General features: G+C 41.2%; 1 protein-coding gene across 8 annotated transcripts in view; it reads right to left on the bottom strand.

Moving 5' to 3' along the window:
- The window catches only part of YAP1 (Yes1 associated transcriptional regulator), a 140205-nt gene that overhangs the window by 55240 nt on the left and 59248 nt on the right, over positions 1-25717 (bottom strand). For 4 of the 8 annotated variants that reach the window (XM_073338081.1, XM_073338091.1, XM_073338101.1 and 1 more), the window contains exons 3-4: positions 17557-17672; positions 8467-8580 (exon numbers count right to left, since the gene is read on the bottom strand). In XM_073338081.1, coding sequence (XP_073194182.1) covers positions 8467-8580; positions 17557-17672 — 230 coding nt within the window. The remainder of the gene's footprint in view (positions 1-8466; positions 8581-17556; positions 17673-25717) is intronic. The other 4 variants (XM_073338119.1, XM_073338130.1, XM_073338136.1 and 1 more) reach the window with 1 other exon arrangement.

Genomic DNA, 25717 nt, shown 5'->3' with positions numbered 1-25717 from the left:
AAGTGGGGTGGCCTGTGTCATAGGATTGGCATGAGCCTCTAAACAGTTAAGTAACAAAATAATCAGATCAGAATTTATTTAATGGCATAGACAGCCAAACAAAACTCAAATGCAAGCATTCAGTTAAAGCTCTTGGGGGCAAGGCCCTGACCTCCTCCGTCCCAGTCTCACCTAGCATTACCCTCAGAAGCAGAAATCAAGCCTTCTTAAGTAGGCTGGTATCTCCTCATTGGTAAGTGTCTCCTCTTGGCCCTTCTAGGCCTCTGGAGGAATAAGGGTATGTCTGTGCTGCAGCTGTGTCACCGGAGTGCCATAGTGGAGATACTTCGTACATCGAGGGCTCGGGTTTTGCCATTGATGTAGTTAATCCATCTGCCAGAGGCAGTAGCTAGGTCAACAGAAGAATTCTTCCATTGACCTAGCCACGTGTCCATCAGGGGTTAGGTTGACCTAACTATGGCACTTAGAGTGAAAAAATTTTCACAGCCGAGTGACTTAGCTAAGTTGATCAAATTTTTAAGTGTAGCCTGGGCTTAAGTCTTGTTGGTAGCCAGTCTGAATAGGTTTACCTTGTGCAGAGGCATCAGGATGGTGAGGCATTCAGCAGGGGGCAGACAAGTCCTGACAGACAAAGCCACAATTCATAGTTACAGTGGTGCAACTTGTGTGTGTAGACAAGGCCCTTAGTGAATCTGAGACACCTACTTTCTATCATTTGCCAAACCTTGCATATCTATCTCTACACACACACACACACTTTTCTCTTGCCACATGAAAAGTTTTTTTATAAAACAATTGTCTAAGCATGATATAATGGGGCAAATACCAGCCTACCCATCTATACTGGGAAAATGGGCCTCTTGGACTACTAGAATACTTTGAGCATGCCAACAAAAAATGAACAGTGAGAAGAAAACCAGTAAACATTTATTTGGATTTTAAAAGCATTTGACAAAATTTCTAACATGAGGCTATAAGGAAACTAAGGAGTTGGGAGGTACAATTCTGCCAGACTGGAAACTGGTTTAAGGTTTGTATATATGAAAAAAATAGTATCAGTTTAACTTCAAGTGCTATTTTAAATGAAAATTAGTTAAACTGGTCCAAAAGGATGTAGGGACACTTATAATGGCTTAAACTCAGGTTTATTTTGGTTTAGTCTACCAATTACGAATACTCAAAGAGTCAGATTATTTCTATAGCTGTTTCATTAATATTTCTGTTATAAAATATTCAAGATATTTCATTTTATCTTGTCCTCAAAGTATCAGGCAAAAATGAAAACACAAAACAAACAAAAGGTTCGTGGTTCCTCAGAACACAGACCAGGATATCAATTACTAGCAATGGATACACCAATATCACTGGCTGAGGAATCTGCTTTAGAATTCACTAATAGGAAACAGCATATTTTTATTAATATGTATATATTCTATATTGTGTATTTTGCACAACTCTCTCAGATTTAATGATCTCTTCAAATAATCCTTTCCCTTTACACAGAAATAAATAGACCTTTAAAATGTGCAAAAAAGGAAATGTTATTTTACTTTTAATGAGGAAAAAAAAGAGTATGCATTTACTATTATTAGGCGACACAGGAAAAGAAGATTGTTGACCAGTAACTTTGTTTCTCAGAATGTGTTACCTCTTCTGCAGATACACAAAGATGTTACTTGCCCTAACACAAGACACCGATTTATGGAAAATAGTAACACTGTTAGGGGACACAGATTCACTGAGCAGCATAATCAATCATCTTTTCTGCATTCAAACTATGTAATCTGGCTTTGCCTGATAGATCATGAGGCTTTGGAAAAGACAGACAGCAAAAATAAAAACCCAAGACCACCTTAAATTAAAGGTTTTAGATAAGTCACAATTCCACTTTGTTTTTATGAAACACTGTCAAGAAGGTTTGCAATACAGGCTGTAGCTAAAACAATCCTGACAGATGTCCGTAGAACTCTGTTTGCCAGAAGCTGGGAATGGGCGACGGGATGGATCACCTGATGATTACCTGTTCTGTTCATTCCCTCTGGGGCACCTGGCATTGGCCACTGTCAGAAGACAAGATACTGGGCTAGATGGACATTTGGTTTGACCAAATATGGCTGTTCTTATGTTTTCCCTTCATCAAAAGATAGAGACTCCCAAACGTTCAAAAGGGGCTTCCATAAACCCACTGAGAACCAGCTATAAATCCCACAAGCCAGGCTAGTGTTCCCTCCAGTCCAATATCATATCTATAACTGTAGACAGTAGCAGCTATTTTAGAAATACAAATGCTGAAGCAGTCAATTATGGGATAACTTGCCCCCAAGGAAAGTTTCCTCCTAACCCACAGAAATTGGAGATTGGCTGATATATAAAAGCTCAAGCTTTGAAGTCATTCCAAAGCTTTTTTAAAATATTCATTAATTTAAATCTGGATATTCTTGTTAATCATAAATACCTAATCTAAACCTATCTGAATCCTAAACTTTCTGTCTCACTGATACCCTCTGACAAGAAGTGTCACAAACTGATATTTCCTTTTACCAGTTTTGAATTTGCTCCTCTCAATGTTATTAAAAGATGGGGGGGGGGAGAAAACCCCAATCTAATTTTTGTATTCATTATTTTGTAAGCTTTTATCCCCTCTTATTAATTTCCTTTCTAAGGTAAACTACTCCACTCTCTTCAATCCCTCTGCCATGTTCCTAATCATTGTGGCAGCTTGCTTCTGAAACACCCCCTCCCTCAATCTTTCTTGGCAGGGGGTGACCAGAACTGAACGCACTATTCCAAGTGAGGGAATACCACTGAGCTATCTAACAGCATAGTGTTTTTCTGTGTTATTCTCCATCCTGTTCCTTAGGGCGTACCCTATTCCTGCCAGCAGGGGCAGGGTGTGTGCTCCATAGTGAGAGACGCGGCTATTTGTCAGCGTACTCACTCTGCAGCAAGATGGCAAAGGCCACCAGGAGCAGGGCACACACTGCCACCAAGCCAAGCCCACGAACAGCAGCAGATCATCCAGAGGCAACCAAGCCAACCTGAGCCTGAGAGCATCAGGTTGTTTTCTGACCCGACCGTAACACAGGTAGTTAGGTCCCATTGAGCTAGGGTCAGATTGTAGGGCTTTATTCTAGATGCCAACACATAGACTCCCACATGAAACTGTCAAGTGGAAACCAACTGGAGTGAGGCAATAAGGGCAGAGACTGGGATCAGGACCTCTGAAATGTAAGAGATCCAGGATACCTTAGACAGACCAAGAAGCTAATGGATGATTTCTGATAGTTTTTTCATTTTTTCCAAGTACAACATCTGTCTTTGACATGAACAGATTAGTATCCTCTGAAAGCAAAGTATCTTTGCCTGCACTTTAGAAGACAGTCCTGACATCTGCAGCCAAAACATCTCCAAACTGCCGCCATTCCCAGAGACCAGGTTCCAAAGTCAAAAATGTTATATGAGGCTCTTAAAAAGTAATACCATCACACCAACTTCTCTTCTTTGATAGTGGACAAAAGCTCAAATATTTTCCCTCCCAGGCATCCATTCGACTCATGCAGAAAATTTAACCCGTAAGACATAATTGTAGTGGCTCACAAGAGCCTAACAGTTGGCTGGCCTTAAAGAAATCCAGAAATATGCTTTCTTCACCACTTGATCCAAGTTCTTAAGATTCCCTGCCCACAGGAGCATAAAAAAGATCTCTGAAAGGCCTAGATCCTTGTGAGGCCACAAATATTGTGAAGGAGACCAGGGAAGAATGCTTAAAAAGTAGTTTAAAGTATCTGGTACAAAAGGTGTTTCCTGGAAACTCATAGCACTACAGCTGGATGAGTCCATAGCTCCTTCATTCACTTTACAAGCCCTAAATGTACTGGAAAAGCAGTTCTGCCTGAACACACTTATGTGATTTGCTTTCCCCCTAGATGAGATGAATATCAGGAAACCGAACTATCCTAACCTACCAGATCCTACATTTTTTTCATTTCTCCCAGAGGAGAATCATCCAAGGACAATGGTGAAGACTGAGAAACCTGTTCTTAACAGTCAGTCCTTAGTAATGCAGAATCTGGGAACCTTTCATGGTGAGAGAGAAAACACTCCTCCAATGATCTAGAACACTTGGAAAAAATTATTTATACGTATGGTCAGTCTGATCCTGTATCCCTTTTACTAAAACAGCCTCTGGAAAAAGAACATGAAACACGAGAAGCTGGAGTCCAAATTGCCACAATCCCAGGCAAAGCCTATAACTGCCTAGCAGCAGACAGACAGGTAGGATGGCCAGACCAAGGAGTATCATTATCAGAAGATCTATACCCTGCAGATACAATCATACTCTTCTCATAAACTCCTTCCATTTTCCTGAAAATAGAGGTCTTGGAACTTAAATCCAAGGTATCAACTATCCTGTGAGAAAGATGTTTCTGCAGGAGACACTAATGGAGGACTCATGACTGAGGACTGACCCTACAAATCCCACTGTGCATATGCAGAGGCCCCAAAGAAGGGTAAGTGCCTTACTAGTGCAAAGGATCCTACTGTTCCAGGTCTGAGGAAGGCCTAATTCCTTTGGTCATGCATAATCTGAAATGACTGCCTATGGTGAGGCATGAAAAGACCCTTCCCTCATATCTGGCACTTTTGTAAGTTTAGATGATTGGCCTTTGTCTTACTCAGATCCTCACCATGCTTATGACTGTTCAGAAGCTGTGGACACTGGCTCTGAGGACTAAGATCCAAGTCCAGACAACAGCATTTTGTCACAGTGATAGATCTGAAGACCTCAAATCTAACAATTAAAAGACCTTATACCAGAGTCTCAGATACTCCAGTGTCATATCCAAGGTTCTTCTCTTGGATTTGGAGCCTTTAGATTTTAGAACTGACTCACTCAGTCCTGGGGTATTGTTTCAAGGTAATTTCTCTTCAATCCGTTCGCCTTTGCGGACTGCTCTCAAACTGTGCTTCTTTCCAGGCTGGCATGAGGCATAAACACAGTGCAAGTCTCAAAGCCACAGGATAAATACCCCTTGCTCAAACCCTTTGGACAGTAGGACTTTTGTTTGAGATGGGTTTTCAAGCCTATCCTCCACTCCTGCTCAGCTGTGCCAGGAACCAAGTCGCAAGGCAACTTGGACAAGATCCCTATGAACTCTTGAATAAAAGCAGTAACTGAAAACACCACCACCAACAAAACCGCACCTTATTTAACTATTAGCAAAACTTCAAACTGATGAGGACAAAGCAAAATAGGGAAATGGATATCGACTTCCTGAGCACACTGGCTGGTAGAAGAGAGAAACTCAGCAACAGCTAGTGTCTTTCATGCCATCTGTCCCACAACATTGAAACTGAGGGGCAGACCACATACTATCTATTGTGTTCCGCAGCTCATATGGTGAGGGATCTGCAGAGGCAACATCAAGAAAGTGAACTGAATGTATCTTTACTGTTATTACTTTTTAAAAAAAGAAAAAGGTGACGCCAATAGAAAATTGTCATTACAGTGAAATTTCCCCTTATGTTTAGGGATCTGAAGATGAATCTATCTAGAGTAGCTTGTTTCAAGTGTTAATATTCAACAATGAATGGAAACCAAGCCCTCAGTGGAAAGAATTAGGCTACAAAAGGCCATGGCAGTCTTCAGAAATAAACACGATTTTCAACTCCTACTGATCACTGAAAGGTAAGCTTTTGAATCAATCAAACTTGATTAATCAAATCAGCACACATTTACTAAAGATCTGCACATGACAAAGTAAAATAAACATCAGACACAGTAAGTTACCTCTGTCAACAAAACTATGAGCTGAAGAAGAGCTCTGTGTAAGCTCAAAAGCTTGTCTCTCTCACCAACTGAAGTTGGTCCAATAAAAGATATTACCTCACCTACCTGGTCTCTCTAACAAAACTATAGTACGTACACTGCCGGAGTGGCCTGGAGGAGGTCATATTGGAAAAGGGAACAAGAATAAGATTTTGTACTTTCTTGGCACAGATGATAAAAACGTAAACCGCAATAGAATGTGAAGTTGTACACATTTCAAGGAAAACTCCTTCAAGCTCAACAGCAGCTAGCAGCCTGTCTCTATTTGCCGTCACTCTAGATCAGAGGAGCTCACATGGTTTTTTCTCTTCCCCCACCCCCCTTTCCTGCCCCCTTCAGTTACACTTGAGCTCTTTGACTGAAAAGGTCTGGAACAGATTAAAAGTCCAACCACAAAATAAAAAGCCTTGGCACATACTCAATCCTGTCTGGGATACACATACACAGTGGGCCCAAAAAGGGAAACTATGCAGTAAGAAACCCTTATGCAATCTTTTGGACATTTCTGTCCTTTTTCAGTTTAACTGCCAGAGCCATAACATTTTATGGATCCTCAGTATGCTCAAGACAAGTAGTTCCACCCTACTATTGAGACAGTACTATTTACGGGAGTTGAAATTAGTTCTTAGAAATTAGATGCATCTTACCTAAAAACATTTTTTCTCTTTTAATTCTAGCTGGCTGACCCAAGCTCTTATAATTCAAAACTGTAAAACAATACATGGAAGAAGAGCAAAATACATTTCCTGCGTGATTACTTAAGTAAACATAATTGGCATCCCTCTTTATATTGTAAAAGGCAACGCTTTTTCTAAATAACTACTTCCTGTTTCAAACACAGATTACTATTCATATATTAAGTAGATTCTGAAGTTCAAATGACTAATACTGCTTTCATAACACACTAATAGGACTGCAACTCAGAAGGCTAGTATTAAGGGCAATATGGATAGATCTGCCAAAGATGACAATCTCCCATATATGCCCCACCTTTGACTCAGGTTGCACAGTGGTTCAACCTGTTTACAAGCTAGTCAGCAGCTTATAAACAAATTGTAATAATTCTGTGGTTTTCATAAGAACAGACGGATGTTTATATTTAAACATTTAGGTCTACACAGTTGAAAAAAAACAAACTGAAATTTCTAGCAGCCATTTTAAAATAAAAGTGAAGTGCTGAGTTTGAGTTTTCCACTATAATGTTTATATGGCATTCATGGAGTTAATGACTCTCCCAAAAGGGGCCCACAATTGTTGTTAGGTCAACCCCTGTAAAGCTTCAAAGGCTTTGTATCCCCTCAGCCTGACCTACCCAGTGATCTGCACACTGTTTTCATTTAGTTGCACTGAGTCCAAGACTAAAGCTTGAAAACCACAATGATCTGCTCTCTTTTTTATGACAGGTTTCAGAGTTTTTATACAGGTTTTTCCATAGCTCTGAAAAAAATACCTCACAAATCCACCCAAAGGAGCTGAAAATAGTGAATTATCTGGATAACAAATCAAGGAAAAGCTATTGTACCTATTAAAATTTGTAGACTTTTTGTAAAGTATCATGACTTTGTACCGGAAACAAAAACAAAACAAAATACCCGAAGTACCTTAATGCTAAAACATGACTTGAGAAAATTATTACAATTCTGTACAGCTCAATGACCATTTGTATGATGCAGCTAGACTAGATCTGTGATTTCCACAATCCACTGTACTCTGTAGCTATATTCCATTATTGCAGTGGTGTTCAAACTGAGGTACATGAGCTCTCATCAGGGGGTACATGAGAAAAATCCTGTAATGGCAGACAACTCATCGTGTTATCCCTTAGAGGCCTCCTTCCCGCCCTCTCTTCTCCCCGCCCCCCGCCACCCCCCATTTTCATAGGTATATTATAACTGTCTCAGATGGAGGTATGTGGTAGACTTTGGAAAGTGATACTTAGGCTAAAAAGGTTGAAAAGTCTGTAACATTCTCTTATTGTATGCCTGAAAATTAACATTACCAAAAAAAAGTGAAAGATTAGTTCCTCTAATTTAAAAAGATTTTAATAATTTTATTGTCACGAAAATAATAACCGATGAGTATTTTCCACGCCTCAAATAACAGATTTTGATACAAGCAGCACTATCACATATTTCTCTCAATACTGTTTAAAAACGGACACCTTTAACATGATCATCACTGTAGCAAGCTGGAATTATAAGCTGGTGTGTGATTCAAACGGATTTTGACAGCATGAGGATTATTATTAATGAGTTCGTTAGGATATCATAAAGGAAGGTAAATATTTCTTTTGGAAGCATCATTTTAGCTGGTAAAGATTTGCAATTGTGGGAGAACAGAGAGCCTGGATCAAATGTTTTATTCTGGTAAAGTAATTCCTGGATGCCACAAAAGTTGGGAGCCCTATGAAGCAACTGGTGAAGTCCTGACCTCTGGCATCAAAGATTTAGATGACAGAGAGAATATGAATTTATACTTATTTTTTAAAGGATATAATTAGGGTGTATGTGATTCAAATCAAAGTATTTTATCTTACTGCTAAAAATATTCCAAAGTTTGCCTGCGAAATGAAAATTTCTAAAGTGAACTGAAACTAAAGTGAATAAAAAAAATTCTTAAGTGAGATGAACTTTTACCAAAGCGTGGGTCAAGCCTTGGGTCTAGCCAAGATGTGGTCTTGTTCTTATGGTTTATGTAGTAAATTTCTCCATCCTGGGTCATGGCTTGTTCCCATCCATCAGGGAGTGGGCCTGCAATATAGAAGGAAGGAATTCATAGTAGGCTCTTGTTTGCTCCAGCTCAAAAATAGCTCTAAATAAAAAAAAAAAATCCCAACATTTTACATGTAAAACAGTACATGAAACAAATAGTTTCAAGCTCATGTCTAACAGTCCTGGGAGGAGGGCAGAGAAGGGGGGATGAAGAAATCATACAAATGATATCATAAAGCATTTCTGCCATTTTATTAAAAATCTGGAGTTTGATTTTATAACTTTTGTGTCTTTTAATAGGTTTTGGCGCTTAATCCTTTGCTAGGGTCCATTCAGGGTAAAGGAATTTTAGGATACAAAACCAGCAATAAGTCGAGCCTGCCAGAATGAAACCAGTATGAGCACCTGAAATTGTAGCAAGGTAGGAAGTAATTCTCTCCCTCTAACGGTGAAAGTTCATCTGGTAAGTAAGATTCAGCAGCAGCATGAAACTGACATGATTCTTCTGAAGTTTTATTTTGCTGCTCCTCCAACATAAGCAGGAGAGCAAAATTTACTGGAATCATCCCCCAACACTGTGAAAGTGCTATGGGCCGTAGCAGATACAAGGCATGATACTGCAGGGAGCGAGGGAGACAAGAAGAGCAAATAAATAAGAAATACCACAAATGCACAGAGGCTGAAGGAGAAAGGAAGGGTTATACTATGCCCCACTCCCAGCAGGTAGGCCTGTACCTGTTATCTCAAAATCTCCCCTGTAGCCGAATCCAGGGGCTATGCCTGAATGAGGAAACATGAGGGTCTTCTCTGGCCCCTCATCTACCAAATGACCTGCAAGATATGGGGTGGGGAGTTGCCACTAGAATACTGCTCCTGAATGCTACTTATTCTCACTTATAGTTTATCATGTCGTTGTCGTCGTCCTCCCACCCAATCATTCATCTGTATTTTCTTTAGACAGACTGTAAGCTCTTTGAGGTGGAACTGTGTCGTCCTCTGCCTTTGTAAATTACCTGCCACGTGTTGGGACACAAATTTATTTAACTAAGGGTGGGACTTTTTGTATCAGTGATTTAGATACTTGAATAACACCATCCTTATTGCTTTGGATTTAAGCAATAAAAAGGGGCGCCTATACAAGGTTCTTGGTGCCTCCGCCACAAATATCAAGAAGAGAGATAAAATTAAACAGAACTTCCTTCAACAGCCATCAGGCTCTTCTTCCCCTCCTCTTCAATCTAACATGCAACAAAATGCCAATAAGAACAATCTACAAAGGTTGGCTGGTCAGTGTTTGGCTAAGTTTTTAGAAGTCTTATATAGTACAGAACCGACTGGTATGTACACACAAATCACTCTAAACTTACAAGGCAGGTAGGTGAAATCACACAAAAAACTAGTATTTATTTTATCAGTTTAACATTGGAATAACCCTTCCCTATCATTTTGTTTTAGACTCCTGTTACTGCTGAAAGTTACAGTTGTGGGAAAATAGATTTTTGCTTAATCTTAAAAGAACTGTTCTTGAGAATTTTTAAAGAATAAATTAATATTTATTTGCACACAGAGGCCTCAATCAGGATCAGGCCTACATTGTGCTAGGTGCTGTTAAAATACATAGGAATTGTCCCTGACCCAGGCAGCTTCCATTTAAACTATGTTTCTGCTTTAAATTCCTGCATTCTGGTGCCAACTGGCTGCTCTGCACCTCCTTCTCTGTAGAATCCTGCATGGATACCTGCAGATTTTCAGGATTTAGATATAAAATTTGGATCTGCATCCATCTACGATCCACAAACATGGTGCACAGATGTGAAGAGGATATCTGCAGATTACCAGGGCTCTACTTCTCTGGACAGGAAAGTGGACTGTTCCACTACTGGAGATATGGCTCCAAGACTGCCTCCTTTCAGAAGAAACCTCCCCCAAACACACTGACCTCAGCAACTAGCTATACACACAAAATGTGTAAACCAAGTAACTATATAATTATATATAACAGAAAGCTACTCAGTCTTCCTCATGAGCTACTGGTGGAGATGCACCACTTCCAAAAACTGTTTACAGATGTGAAAATACCCATGTCTACTGTTAATGGGATTTGTGCACCAGAATTCTGAAGCCCAAGGAATTAACCTGTCTGCTAGGGTCAGATCACATAAGAAGTCTGTAGCAGTGTAGAGAACTGGAAACAGGTCTCAAGTCCCAGACTAACACCATCACCACTGAACTAACCTTGCTCTCCACACATCTAAGACCATAAGAACATAAGACCTTAAGAATGGACATACTGGGTCAGACCAAAGGTCCACATTTAGCCCAGTATCCTGTCTTCCGACAGTGGCCAATGCCAGGTGCTTCAGAAGGAATGAACAGAACAGGTAATCATCAAGTGATCCATCCCCTGTCGCTCATTCCCAGCTTCTGGCAAACAGGCTACAGACACCATCCCTGCACACCCTGGCTAATAGCCATTGATGGACCTATCCTCCATGAACTTATCTAGTTCTTTTTTTAACCCTGTTATAGTCTCAGCCTTCACAACATCCTCTAGCAAAGAGTTCCACAGGTTGACTGTGTGCTGTGTGAAGAAATACTTACTTTTGTTTGTTTTAAACCTGCTGCCTATTAATTTCATTTGGTGACCCATAGTTCTTGTGTTGTGAAGCGTAAATAACACTTCCTTATTTACTTTCTCCACACCAGTCACCTCTTAATCCATGCATCCCAATGACACCAGACTCCAGAAAAGGACGATCTCACCTATCCCCTAGTCCCAGAGCCAGGAGATGACAGCTAGACAGGCAAAACCATTCAAATTCAGATGACTATGATGAAGATTAGAGAAAACTCCATGTCCTAATGGACGTAAAGCAAACGTTCTACTGCACTTAAGTGTTTGGGGGCAGGTAGTTCCTAAAAGTAAGATACCCTGGAAGCAAAACTCCAACAGATGGCAGTCCATCTGCCTGTGTGGACCTGAGAGTGAAAATCAGTCCACTAGTCCCAGACCAAGGGAGCCATGAGCAGAATTTCATTTCTAGATTAACAGGATATCCGTGAACAGGGCTTGGAAGAAAAAAAAAAAAAAAAAAAAGGAGCTTGCTCACTTAGCTGTAGAGTAGGAAACCTTCCTTGGGAAGTGCCATCAACTTCTGCAGAAAACAAAACCGCTGCTATCTGCTACAGTGCTTTCTTCTCGAGTCTGTAAAAGAGCTCCCATGCCTCTGCTGTTGCTCACAGCTTCGCCACACTGCAGAGCGAAAACTAACCAGAGTCCTGTCTGCGTTCATTGCTGTTTAGTTTTCTGAACAACTGTGAAACTAAACAGAATCATGTCACTTACATTGTGTAGCTGACTGAGCAATAGCAAAGCAAATACTGAGCCACTCACCAGGTGGAAAACTCAAAGGGTGGAGAAGAGGTAGAGCAGCAGACACTCTCTCGGGAAGGGGGGGGGGGGGGAGGGAAGAAGAAGGAGGGGAGGAAGATGACAGACAGAAGACCTGAAGGTGTCAAGTATATTTCCTATATAATTATAGAAGTTCCACTGACTTCAATGGGAGCAGAGTGCTTCTGAAATTCTCACTCATATATGTGTAGTGTACAGAGTACATATTTCTTTTCCAATGTAGATATTGGCAATTTCAATGACTGCTTTATCCAATATAAAATGTTTGATCACAAACACCTTCCCAATGCAAACAACATCCTGTTGCAATGGAAATGAGCCTTCTTCCTGTTCTATTCATCTTTGTTAACTTTGACACTATCTGGACAAAATTTTCAAAAAACTAGATTCCAATTCCAAACACAAGTTATCCTCTATAGAGAGTATTGAGATTCTGTCCCCGCCCTGAATAACTGAGGGTATAAATTAAGGAAACACAGAACATGTAGTTGCCAGAAGGGGTGGAAAAAGAGGACAGAAGGTAGATCAAACAAGTTTTATTAATGTATAGTGAGCAAATCTTACAATGTCTAATTTTTAAATAGAGATGGAGATAGGGCAGGAAGGGAACAAGACATTTCTTCTAAGGGTGATACATACAGCAAGTGGAGGTATGTACATAAATACTTACATCTGCCAACTTGATAACAAGTAAGTAATTAAGACCAAACAGTCCATAAATCCACAATTTGTCAAACTAAAGCAACAGCTAAACTCTAGTAGTAAAAGTCAGCTAATCCAGATAGTGCTATTATAAAACACCTTGAAGGTTTATTTTTAAATAAAAATTTCTGAGCAATTCACAAGGAGACAGTGGAATAGCTTCTCTTCATAACTATCTATCTATAACCGTCAGCCAGCCAACTATGTGATCCTATCAACCAAAAACTTTTAGGTGCTTCGTAATATCAAATGGTCCAAATCCACCAAGATGTCCAACACTACATGGGAACAGAGTCTAAAAAGATGCACATGGAATAATTTTGTACATCCTTCACCTTTATTGTTACATGAGAAAAAACAAAACATATTGCAGGGAACTTTTCTTCCCTCACCCCCACTACTTTTCAAATCTCAATCTTCTAACATGAGACTCTCACCAGAGTCGTAAACCTTCCATGGCTCAATTTCATGACAAGTTCCCAAAATGAGTAGCACCCCTCTAAATAAATGTAGCCCAACGTATGATGAGCTCTTACACACTTTTTTCATAATTTTTCTGATAAGCACATATAATATCCAGTTTTTACAGTGTACACAATATCATGAACTGTATGGAGAAAAGGTAAATTTGAAGCTAAAAATGAGCAGGAATCCTCAAGATAAAGGTAGTTGAAATTTACACCCTCCACAGGGCCCTGGTTCATTTGCTGCTATATTACCCACAAGGAGCTATAAACTACATATTTGCTTCTGTCCGCCTCTCTCACATGGCCATTTTCTTGCTAAATTCTAACCTAATTTAACAGTCACTTAAAATGTAGCTTTAAGTTCTGAGGATTTCTACCAAATACCACTAAAGAAAATTAATTCCGGGGGGGGGGGGGGTATAGAAGGCAAAAGGAAGGAAACGAGAACACTGATGGAATTGATGGACAGCATTAAAATAAAAAAATCTATTGCCAAATTACATTTGTAATGTCTCTACATGTTTGGCTGAAGAGGGCAAATTGAGCGGCCTGATGGGTAAAATTAATGATTCAAAGGACACAATTATGTTACTTGTACACTTCCTTTGTGCAAAATCTTCCACATCAGTTCTATCAACTATGAAAGCATAGAAAACTGACACGGTTATTTTTATTTTGAAATGTATATCTGTCTATCACTAAGGTACCTGAGCACCTTATATCACTTTAATAAGAGACTTACCAAAGCTATGCAGCTTTTTCTATAGAACAGTGGTTCCCAACCAGGGCTCTGGAGCCCCCTGGGGGGCCATGAGCAGGTTTCAGGGGGGCCATCAAGTAGGGCCTGCATTAGACTTGCTGGGGCTGAAGCCCAGGGCTCTGAGCCCCGCCACCTGTGGCTGAAGCTGAAGCCTGAGCAATGTACCTTTGCAGGGGTCCCTGTGGCATGGGGTCCCAGGCAATTGCCTGGCTTGCTATCCCTTAACGCTGGCCCTGGCTTTTATATGCAGAAAACCAGTTGTTATAGCACAGGTGGGCCGTGGAGTTTTTATAGCGTGTTGGCGGGGCAGGGGGCTTCAGAAAGAAAAAGGTTGTAAACATCTGCTGTAGAACTCTCAATCGGTATGTCTTTCAGTGGCACAGCAGAGGAGTCCAGAAACAACTATAAAGACCAATTTCTACTAGTAAATAGACCACATACAAAAACAAGTTATTTCTTCCCATTGTTGATGAGATGGAGAATTTTCTATTACTTCATTTAATCCAATTTGACACAGGAAGATTACATAGATTATTTTGTCTTTAATACTGCAACATCCCTTCCCACCAGTATGGTTCAAGAAATTTAGGCAGGTTACTTGGAACAAGCTCAAACCAGGAAGAGTGCAGCCATCTGCCTAACCATTTTTTTTTTTTTAAAAGAGTATTGAGATCTCTGGAACAAGAAGCATTAGATCACATTTCACTGCCAGTAACAATATTCATGCCAGCAAATCCCAACTTTTGGCATCAAAAAACTTTACTTTCCACCCTTACAAACCAATTCCTGAGGATAACTATTCAAATTAGGAAACTTAAGAAAACTATTCAGATCATTACTACTAGTAATAGTAAATATTTACATTATGGTAGCAACCAAAAAGCTTGAGGTCCCATTGTCCTGTGTGCTGTACTAACACAGAAAAACAATCCTTGCTCCCACAAAGGGAAGATACTTAGCAGTTGCCCATTTCATCCTTTCATTTCCCACTCTCTTTAGTCACACATTTAAGAATGCATTAATTACCAAACTCAGCAATAAAGTAAAAGAACAATGTATATGTGGCAAAATATGAAAGTATAGTTTAAAAAAATCAATTTTAATACATTAGGTACATTAAATCAAATTGGGTTGTCAATAGTAGCATCAATTTACAATGAATGCAGTCCTAGAATTCAATTCTCTCAACGTACTTTTGTTAAATACAAGAAAATTTTGGAACTATCAACTCTCCAAGCGAATTAAAAGGGTTAAAAAAAAATGTCAGCTGAAGTGTTTACTTGGCATCTCATTTTCTAAGTTCAATAGTCAAACCAGACAAAAATACGATAATCTTTTTGGTAATACACAAGAACCCTGTGTTAATTTTTACACAGTTTCTTTACAGAGCTGATCAAAATCAGATTTTGGGAGGAGAATTTACTAGACTGATCTACAATGCGGAAAGCCCTATTTAAAAAAAAAACAGACTAAGTCATGAACATTCATGCACTTGCATTAAACAAGGTTATTTTCCCAGAAGTATGAGACACCAAAGAGAAATGTCAATTTTAGAATAAACTTTAAGTTTGCATTGTGTGCCACTTCACGAATATCGACATCACTTTCTTCCTCTCAATCTCTGCAATAAGGTGAGATGAAAGTCTTTAAAGACAGCTTAAAATACAGAACAGCACAGTTCGGCAGTGAAAATTTAGTTCTCTGGTATAAGCAGAGAGATAAATAAATCAGGGTTGTGATAGTGGGAATGCCTCATTTCTCCCGTTCCCTATTCCTCTGAAGTCTCCAGATAAAGAATCCTGCAGGGGAATCATGTCTGTAACTTTCCCATCATACATTCCATACATTAACGGAAAAGTCATGGCTGAGTTAGATTATCTTTTCAGATAAGAGAAATCTTGGGATTTTTAATTGCACTCAGCCATGACCTCCTTAAATCCATCTAAGATCTCTTCATTTGTTTCGGGGATGGGGGAACTCCGACTGAACTCAGAGTGCTATCTCATCCCATTGCCTCGCCAGCAGTAAGTCAAGACAATGGCTTGACTTGCCTCCCCTTCAAAAGTCACAGCCACAAACTGTTCAATCTCATCTTTTGCCTGTTAATCTTTTGCTGCTGTCTGTAGTGTGTAAGCAGCAGCATAAAACAGATACAAACTTGTCTAAGCAGGGAATAAGATGCAGGCTCGTCTAAAAGGGGAATCTCGAGCAGCAGAGGGGATATTTTATCTCTATTTGGCACTGGTGCGACTGCTGCTGGAATAGTGTATGCTTTTCTGGTACCCATAGTTCAAGGAGGATGCAGATAAATTGGAGAAGGTTCAGAGAATAGCCATGAGAATGATTAAAAGATTGGAAAACATGCCTTACTGTGATAGACTCAAGGAGCTCAACCTATTTAGAGTAACAAAAAGAAGGTTAAGGGGTGATTTGATTACAGTCTGTAAGTATCTACATGGTGACTATATATTTAATAATGGGTTCTTCAATCTAGCGGAGAAAGGTAAAACATAATCCAATGGTTAGAAGTTGAAGCTAGATAAATTCAGACTGGAAATAAGGCACACATTTTTAACAGTGAGCGTAAATAACCACTGAAACAATTTACCAAGGGTTGTGGTGAATTCTCCATCTCTGACAATTTTTAAATCAAGATTGGGTATTTTTCTAAGAGATATACTCTAGGAATTATTTTGGGAAAGTTCAATGGACAGCGTTATTTAGGAAGTCAGAACTAGATGATCAAAATGGTCTCTTCTAGCATTGGAATATATGAATCTATATGCAGAGGACCAAAGAGGCACAAGAATGATCTTGAGGATGTAATGGTGATGAAGAGGCAGACAAAATAAAAATTAGACTTGGAGAGGAAGGAGCAGACAAAATATGAGGAAAGCCACAACAGCTATCACAAATTAGCAATGGGACCAAGATGATTTGCTTGCTCGCTAGAGTAGCAGGGCCAGGGAGCACGTGGAAAATAGTGAATTTTAGCCTATGGGAGTGTGCACCTTGCATTACTCTCGAGTGATGCCCCACAAGCTAGCTGAAAAAGCTGTGTTGACAGGCTCCAGGAGAAGCCAAATATGGTACTCCATCAGCTAAAGGAATGGTCACCATGATATGGGAACTTAGGAGTGGAGGAGGAGGAAGGAAAACATTGCATTTCCTCTGCCAAAAGGACTTTTCTTTTTGTGGGGAGATCTTCAAAAACAGATGTGAGAGAAACAGCCAGGTGGGAAGAACAAAATTCAAAAAGGCAGGAGGAGATGTGCAAGCACACCTCTGAAGGGGAGAAAAGAAAATAAACAACGTATTTAATATTTAGGAGGAAGATTTAGTTTACCACCTCATCTCTTAAAAAGTTAGTGTCCTCCATTAGAAAGCACAACAAAAATTAAATTACACTTATGCTGATGTTACAAATTCATGTCATCCCTTCAGCTCACGTCATCCAGTTGCTTAAGGCATCAAGATTTATGCATTTACATTTTAAAAAGGAAAGAAATATAATGTTTCTAAATTAGTGGAAAGAAACTAGTAAGGGCAGGGACATTGAGAGGAATTGTACTTTGTTATTGCAGAAGTTGAAATTTTGTCAAAAAGTTGTTCATACATTTGTAATGCCTTTCTTGGAAATATAAATAGAAAAATATTTATATATGTTTGCTTACCTGATGCTGAATTCATTATGTTCTGTTGCACTGGAGGACTGGTGGGGGCTGTAACATTCATCTGTGAAAGTATCGCCTTCCTAGGGTCTTGCCATGTTGTTGTTTGATCAATGTGACTGAGACAAAACAAAACAGAGTTAGACAGAGTCTCACGTATTCACAACAATGCTGTGCTAGAGCAGACAAAGTCTAAAACAGAGATTAGAAAACCCACACAGCAAAAGCATAATTCAAAACTATTAGCAAAAAACCTTATTCAGTCAGTTTTCCATAGGCCAGATTCTGAAACCTTTACTCTAGTAAGTAGCACTTTCTCCAGAAAGAGTCTCATTGATCCCACTGGGAACAATGGTGGTGAAAAGGGTATAAGAAACTGGCCCCTTGTGTTTTAAAGTATCTGTTCACAATCTCTTTTACCCTTCTACTTTATTACTTCTCATGTTTAGATGAGACTACAAAATCTTTCAAAACAAAAACAATTATGCCTATAATCTCATGCAGAATCAAGTAATTTAGTATAGTGTTAATTCCCCAAGCATTGACTATTAATCAGCTAATCAGTAAATCATTAGAGACTGACCAGACAGTACAGTCTATCAGAGTATTAAGTAATATGAGGGCTTCCCAATTTTTTTCTTTACGTGGACCATATTTTGAAATAGATTGTCTTAAGGACCACTTTCCTGCCCATTGACAACTAAATAGCCTCACTGTGGCAACCACAGCAATTGTATACTTGGAAAAGTAAAATAAAAAACAAAACAAAAATGTTTAGCTGCTTTTCAGTCTATTGGGGAAAACAGTAAGGAATGAACCACAACTATGTGATGAGATGGCTTTCTGCAGACCACCAGCACGTGTTCTGCAGACAACTAGAGTTCCACAAAACGCTGTGGGAACCACTGATTTCAAGGTAACTTGCTCAAAAGCTGGGGATGGCGTAGCCATCATTCACACAAAAATTGAAGCCATATCAAGTTTACCACCAGCAACTTCATTGTCATGTTAATAAATATTTATAATATGAAAGAGAAGGCTATTTAGGGAGTGGGATAAATAACCACATTTCTCTCCATATCACATCCATTAGGATTGCTCTGAAAGTGCACATAAAAATATTAAACTCAGATATGCACCAATCTTTTCTATAGCAAATACAGTAACTCCCCACTTAACATCCTCTCACTTAATGTTGTTTCCATCTTAAGTCCCTGCTCAATTACAGAACATGCTCCATTTAAAGTTGTGCAATGTTTTGCTATAACATCGCTTGGGTGCCTGCTTTGTCCATAGCTGGAAGCCCCCTTATCAGCTCCCCTACGCCCACCCACACACAGCGCCTCCCGCCTGCCAGCAGACCCCACAGATCAGAGCCTTCCCCCTCCTCCCTCTGCCTCCTGCCCATGGCAATCAGCTGGCTTGTGGTGTTCAGGAGGGAGGGGAAAGGAGCGAGGACTTGGCGCGTAGGCTCACCCACCCTCCCCTGCCTCTTGAATACTGCAAACCAGCTGATTGCCATGGGCAGGAGGCAGGGGAGGGAGGCTGCGCGCCAAGTCCTCGCTCCTCCCCCCTCCCTCCTACCACCTGAACGCTGCAGGCCAGCTGATTGCTGCAGGCAGGAGGCAGGGGAGGGAGGGGGGAGGAGCAAGGATGCAGTATGCAGAGTAAAAGGGGAGAAGAAGAGGAGGGTTGGGGGGGGAGGGGTGGACTGGGCAGGCCGAGGGTTAAGCCCCCCCCAGCTGCTTGCAGAGTAGGGGAAGCTGCTGCTGCACAATGTGCTTCTCCTAGCTTACAACACCTTCAGCCTCCTTGCCTGCCTCATTGTCTCCAGTGCCAGGGGGGCTGTACCCTGTGTGGGGTAAGGTGGTTGCACCTCCCAACTATAGTACTGTACTATATGGCAAAAAAAATTTTCCCTGGAACCTAACCCCCCCTCCCCATTTACATTCATTCTTATGGGGAAATTGGATTCACTTAACATTGTTTCACTTAAAGTCTCATTTTTCGGGCACAAAACTACAACGTTAAAGTGAGGAGTTACTGTATTGTTACTATGCAGTGTTCAACCAATCACCTAATTTGATATCAGGAATGATTTTCCACACTGTTGGTGTTTTGGCTTTCTTTGGGACATATGGGCATGTCCAATATAACCCGTTTCTAATACGGAAGTACTAAATTTAATACTGAAATCTAAACTGGCCAGGGATATCCAGATTTAAAGCAGACATTCCATCCATACATCATCCTGTCATGTCTAAGTTCCAATGTGCTTGGTATGCAAGATCATGCACGGATATGAACATATACAATGCGTATGTCATACATAAAGGAACAAATTAATGATGGGAGTGTCAGCCTTCACTGTGAATTATCCATTTGTGTGTCAGTGTTGCTGCTGTGTTTGCACACTAAGCCACATAGTAAAAATCCTTATTTACTTTTCCTTACAGGCACCCCTGTGTTTTTGGAATAGCCTCCACTTCTGTTCCAGATCCTGGTTTCTACCGGCCACAGATTATTAGTTATACACTTGAGCAAAGCATGGAAAGTATTATTTTCACTCGTTTATTATTCAACATTGCTCTACAAAGGAATTTAGCTAGACCAAATTGGATCACAGAAGAACCACCCACCAAAATTTAACAGTTTCTCATATAATGATATCAACAAAGTAGTTTAAAGTTTTTTAATATAATATTTGGTTAATATTTTAAAGTGCTATACACTATTTTAGTAATTATATAATAGACATATTGTTTAGAGCTGATCATATTAATCTAAACTGGTGGTCTAATTTGAAAAATGGAGATTACTTATCTGGAACTGGAGGTTCTTTAAGATGTGTAGTCCCTATCTGTATTCCATATGTGGATACACATGTGCACCATGCACCTGAGGTCGGATATTTCGAGCAAGTAGTGTTTGTTGGTCCACATACACACTGTTCTCCTCATCCTCTGAGCCAAACGTATAAGGGGCAGTGCAGATAGATGCCTTTCTAGTTCCTTCTTACCCTGAATCCAGTCATGATCCGCAACAGAGAGGAAGGAGAGTGGATAGTGAAACACACACAGGGACCACACATCTCGAAAAACTTCCAGTTACAGATAAGTAACCTCAATTTCTTCTGTGAGTGCTGGTCCCTATGTGTATTTCACACATGGGTAACTGTTAAGCAGTCATCAAACAAGGGGAGGGGGTGAGGATGCAGTTGGTATAGATGTCTAATACTCCTGTCCCCACAGCTGAATCTGCAGAAGAGGTCTGGACTATTGTCTAATGTTTGGTGAAAGTAAAAACGATGGAGCTCCAGGTAGCCATCCTACATATGTCCTAGCTAGGTCTCGAAGAGAAGCTGCAGAAGAAGATGTTTTGCTCTAATGGAGTGGGCGCTCCGGGAGAGGAATATGAGTCAGATGATAACAATACAAGGATGAGCTAGAGAGCCACTTAGAAAGTCTCTGAGCAGGTAACGCTTGTCCTTTAGGTTGATCCCTAAAGAAACAAAATAGTCTAGGTGTTCTCCGAATTGATTTGTTCCATGCAGGTTGAACCCCAAAGCCTATTGGATACAGAGAGAGTAAACTAGTATCTCCTCATTGGAAGCATGAGGTTTTGGAAAGAATACTGGTATGTGAATAGGTTCACTGATATGAAACTCAGAAATTATCTAAGGGATGAATTTTGGGTGGAAATGAAGGGAAACCTTCTCTTTATGAAATACGGTGTATGATGGGTCTGCCATAAGCGTCTCCAGTTCACTCACTCTTCTGGCAGATGTGATGGTGACTAAGGAGGCAACTTTCATAGAGAGATAGGACATTAAGCAGGTGGTGAGTGGGTCAAAAGGCAGTCTGGTAAGTACTGCAAGAACAAGATTAAGATCCCACTAAGTTGTTCATTTTGCCACTGGTGGCAATGTCCTAATGAGGCCCCTCAGAAATCTGGTTGTAGTGGGATGAGTGAAAACAGTATAATCTTCAAATGAAGGATGGAAGGTACTGATTGCTGAAAGATGGACCTGCACCGAGAGAATGGAAAGACCTGATATCTGGAGAGTGAGTAGATAGTCTGGATTAACAGGAATTCCTGTGAATTCAGGGGATATGGTTCTGCTGTATACAGGTGGAGAAATGTCTCCCTTTGCCCAGATAGCATTTTCTGATGGAGTCCTTTCTACTTTGCTTGAGAATACATTGAACAAACTCTGAACATGAATGTTCCAGGTCTGACACCCATCGAAATATGGAGGTGGAGCCGTGAGATGAAAAGAGCTTGGGTTGAGGTATCTGACCCCTCACTGGCATGACATTCATAGAAGATCTGAAAATCAAAACTGCCTGGGCCAGTTGGGCGTGAAAAGAATGAACCAAGCTCTACTATGGTGAATCTTTTGTAGGACCTGTGATATCACTGGGATAGGAAGAAAGGCATACCTGAGGTAGTTCATCTAGACGGGTGTTACACTAGAGCCTTGGCCCAGAGCTGCTCTTGAGCAGTACAGAGGAAACTTTTTGTCTGTCTGGGAGGCAAACGGGTACAAGAATAGGTGAGGATCTTGTTTACGACACAACAACATAGCTCCCATTCGTGGTCTGTGGAGAAGTATATGCCGAGATGGTCTGCCAGAGTTCTGTACACCTAGAAGGTATATATGTTGCTTCAGAGAGAAAAAGGGATCCTGCTCCACCTGGTTTATGTAGAAAACAGCTGTCATGTTGTCTGACATTATCTGAATATGGTGGGACCAAATGAGTGGAAGGAATGCATTGCAGGCTAGACGTACCACTCTCTAGTAGGCGGATATGCATCCTGGCATCCTAAGAGACCAAGTGCCTTGTGCAATGTGTTTATCCATGTGGGCTCCCCTAACTATGAGAGATGCATCTGTGATAATGGTCACATCAGGTGTGGGTGTAAGGAAAGGGTCTCCCACACACTCACTTGGCTCTATCCTCCAAACTACAGAAGCCATGACCTTTGTGGGAATTGTTACCCTAGTATTCATACACAGACCACAGCTAGGCCTGTAGGTAATGGAAGTGGAGCCTGGCAAACGGTGTTACATAAATACATGAGGCCATGTGGCCTTGTAGGGAAAGGCAGACCTTGACTGTGGTCTGAAGGTGAGTTGTCTTACCAAGTTGTTCACAACTAAGACTTGATCTACACTACATACTTAGTTTGATATAACTATAAAGTTTATGGTCTTTGTGAGAATCAAAGTGGAATTTTCCATATTGACCAAGGAAGGTAGCAGACAAATTAGGAATAGGGTAGACAACTGAACTTTTCTGCTGGATCTACCCATCAGAAGCCAGTTGCCAAGCTCATCTGGGCTGCCACCACTGAAGTCCTTTGTGAAGTCCCTGGATTCTGTAGTTAGACTGAATGGGAGCACTCTGAATTGGTATTGGATCTTGTCTTACCAAGAATCTGAGGAACCTATTGTGGGATGAGAGAATGCACACATGAAAGAAGGCATCTTTCATAACAAGAGCCACAAACCATGTGCCCTCCTTGAGAAAAGGCATTATTAATGCCAATGTGACCATGAGAAATTCTGGATTTTCAAACAAAGATGATGAGTGGTCATAGATCGAGAATTGGTTTCCAACCTCTGATTTTGTTGGGGGAAAAAGAAATATGGGAAATAGAACCCTTTCCCTTGATGTTGAGGTGGCCTGTGCTCTATAGCCCCTCGCTGAAGAAGAGACTCCACCTCCTGATGGAGGTCCTCTGAATAAGAGTGGTCCCTAAAAAGGGGGTTTGTGATGGGGAGGAGACACAAACTTGATTGTGTAGCTGGAGTGAATAATCCTTAGCATCCACTTGTCCAACCTTACTGCCCTCCAGTTGTGAGTAAAGTGGGTGAGGTGGCCAACACAGGTTTGGGGGGCAGTGAAGGATGGCATTAATAGAGGAATATGGCTCTTGAGCATCCCATCAAAAGGAACACCTGGATGGTGGGTGGGCTTGCGTGGCAGCAGTTGAAGTGGAAGAAGTCACAAATCTGGGTTTTTGTACCCTCTTGCACTTACGTGACAGTTCATAAGAACACAGGTGATAAAAGTGTTGAGGAGGTGGTCTAGGCTTATAAACCTGCTTATGGTGCCCTCTCTCTGAAGCCAGGGTATAAATACCCAGGGAGAGTAGGGTTGTCCTAGAGTCCTTATGTGGGTGTAGCGACTCACCTGTCTCTTCAATGAAGAGATTAGACTCATCAATGGGCAAGTCCTCACTGGTATTCTGAACTTCCCTAGGTAACCCCAAAGAGTGAAGCCAGGTCTCTCGCCTCATGACTATAGCCATGGCAATCACTCTGGATGCAGTGTCAGCTGCATACACCACCATTTGGAGAAAAAATTTGCTTTCAAGAATGAAGGCTTGGAATTGAGCCCCGTCCTCCAGTGGAAGTTTGCCTTTGAATTCCAGAAATACGGATTAATTTGTGAATTCATATTTTGCTAACAGGGCCTGGTAGTTAGCAATTCTGAATTGAAGGCTGATCAGTGAAGATGCCTTGATTTTCTGGGGAGGAAGGTATTTAGCACCCTTATCTGACAGAGTTGCCTTGGTCTGACGCCACCTGGATCTTTCTATGACTGCCTGCTCCACCAAGGAATTGGGCACTGGGTGGGTAAATAAGAACTTTGCCCTTTCAGCTGGAATAAAATAATGTTTTTAGCCCCTTTCAGGGCACAGGAGGCTGGGGCATGGAATACTGCCCTGGCAGATTCCATTAATGGCCTTGTTTACTGGGAGGGCCACCATGCTACGGCCAGAGGTTTTTAAGGTGTCTGGGAGTCTATGTTACATGTCACTGACCTGTTCAAGAGGGATCCTGAGCTTCATTGCCACCCTCTACAAGAGCTCCTAGTATTGCCTGCGGTCATCAGGCAGAGACAGGCATGACAGAGCGACTACCTGATCTGGTGCTGAGGATGACACACCTCTTGGAACTGTCCAGCGGAGCCAACTCAATTTCCTCCTCTGTGTACTTTGATGGGCTGGGCACTACTGATCAGGGAAGAGGGATGGTGTGATTCTCATTCAGATCCAGGGCATCTAGTATATGGATCTATGAGCCCTAGCAGGGCCAGTATGAAGCGTTGACTGGTTGAGGAGGACCTCAAGGTTTTGGACACCAACAGTCCCTGGGTAGCCATTTCTGGGAGGAAGGCAGCTCCAAGACTGAGGAATTTGTATCCAGACTGGACTCTCTCAAAGGGGTGAAGATTCTCCAGAACATCAGACTCATCTTATGAAAAGGTAGGTTCAAATTCTACCTATAGTACCGGTGGAAGCATGCTCCGGTCTGTGGATGGGGTACGAGAGAGGCCATCTCTCTTTGAGGTGTTGTCAGGAGGAGGAACGGACCTGAAAGAACAGGAGATTGTAGGTAGGGTAAGACAAAAATATGCTCTGGTGAGTTTGAGGAGACAAGGAGGTTAGACCAATGGATACAGCATATCTAAGAAGACAGCTCTTGGCATATCCTTTCTGAAGTATGTTGGTGCCATCGAATGGAAGTCCAACATAGAACTTCCAACCAGAGACTGTGTGCGCCCATCTGTTAGCCTGTGAATTGGAGCCGGAGCCAGAGCCAGAACCAACAGATCCTTCTTCCTTTGCAACTTCTCTTCTCTATGCGAAGATTTATGAGAACCGGGGTCTTTAGGAGGGCATGCAAGGACTTGTGCAACTTGGACTGAGGCAGACAGGGATTCTTTTTCTTAGAGCAGATCTAATGGGAATGCTTATGTTTATCCTCATGTCCCCTACTTTCGTGAGAGAGTTTCTTAGGCTTAATGTTTTTGGCCTCTGCGCCAGGGGTCATGCATAGACAGGTGCTGCTTGCTGTCTAAGGCTGAGGCTGCTGTATAGGGGAATCTCCCAGGCCTGGATCCAACTGAGGTCTCATTGACTTCTCCATGAAATGTTTCTGCAGATGGAGCTCTCATCTCTTGTGGGTTTGGGGAGGGAATAAGTGACAACTTGGCAGTGATCTGAGCCTCCCCAAAGCAGTAAAGGCAGCGCTGGTGTTTTGTCACTGATGGAGAAGGAGCAGATACAGCAGATACAGTTCCTGAACCTCTCAACTCTGGGCATGGCCTTTCTCTGTGGGGAAAACTCCCTGAGGTGGGGAGAACTACAC

This window comes from Lepidochelys kempii, chromosome 1 (assembly GCF_965140265.1).
Source record: "Lepidochelys kempii isolate rLepKem1 chromosome 1, rLepKem1.hap2, whole genome shotgun sequence".
NCBI classification, from domain to species: domain Eukaryota; kingdom Metazoa; phylum Chordata; order Testudines; family Cheloniidae; genus Lepidochelys; species Lepidochelys kempii.
The sequence above is the reverse complement of the archived record's forward strand: the minus strand, read 5'-3'. Positions and strand labels throughout refer to the sequence as shown.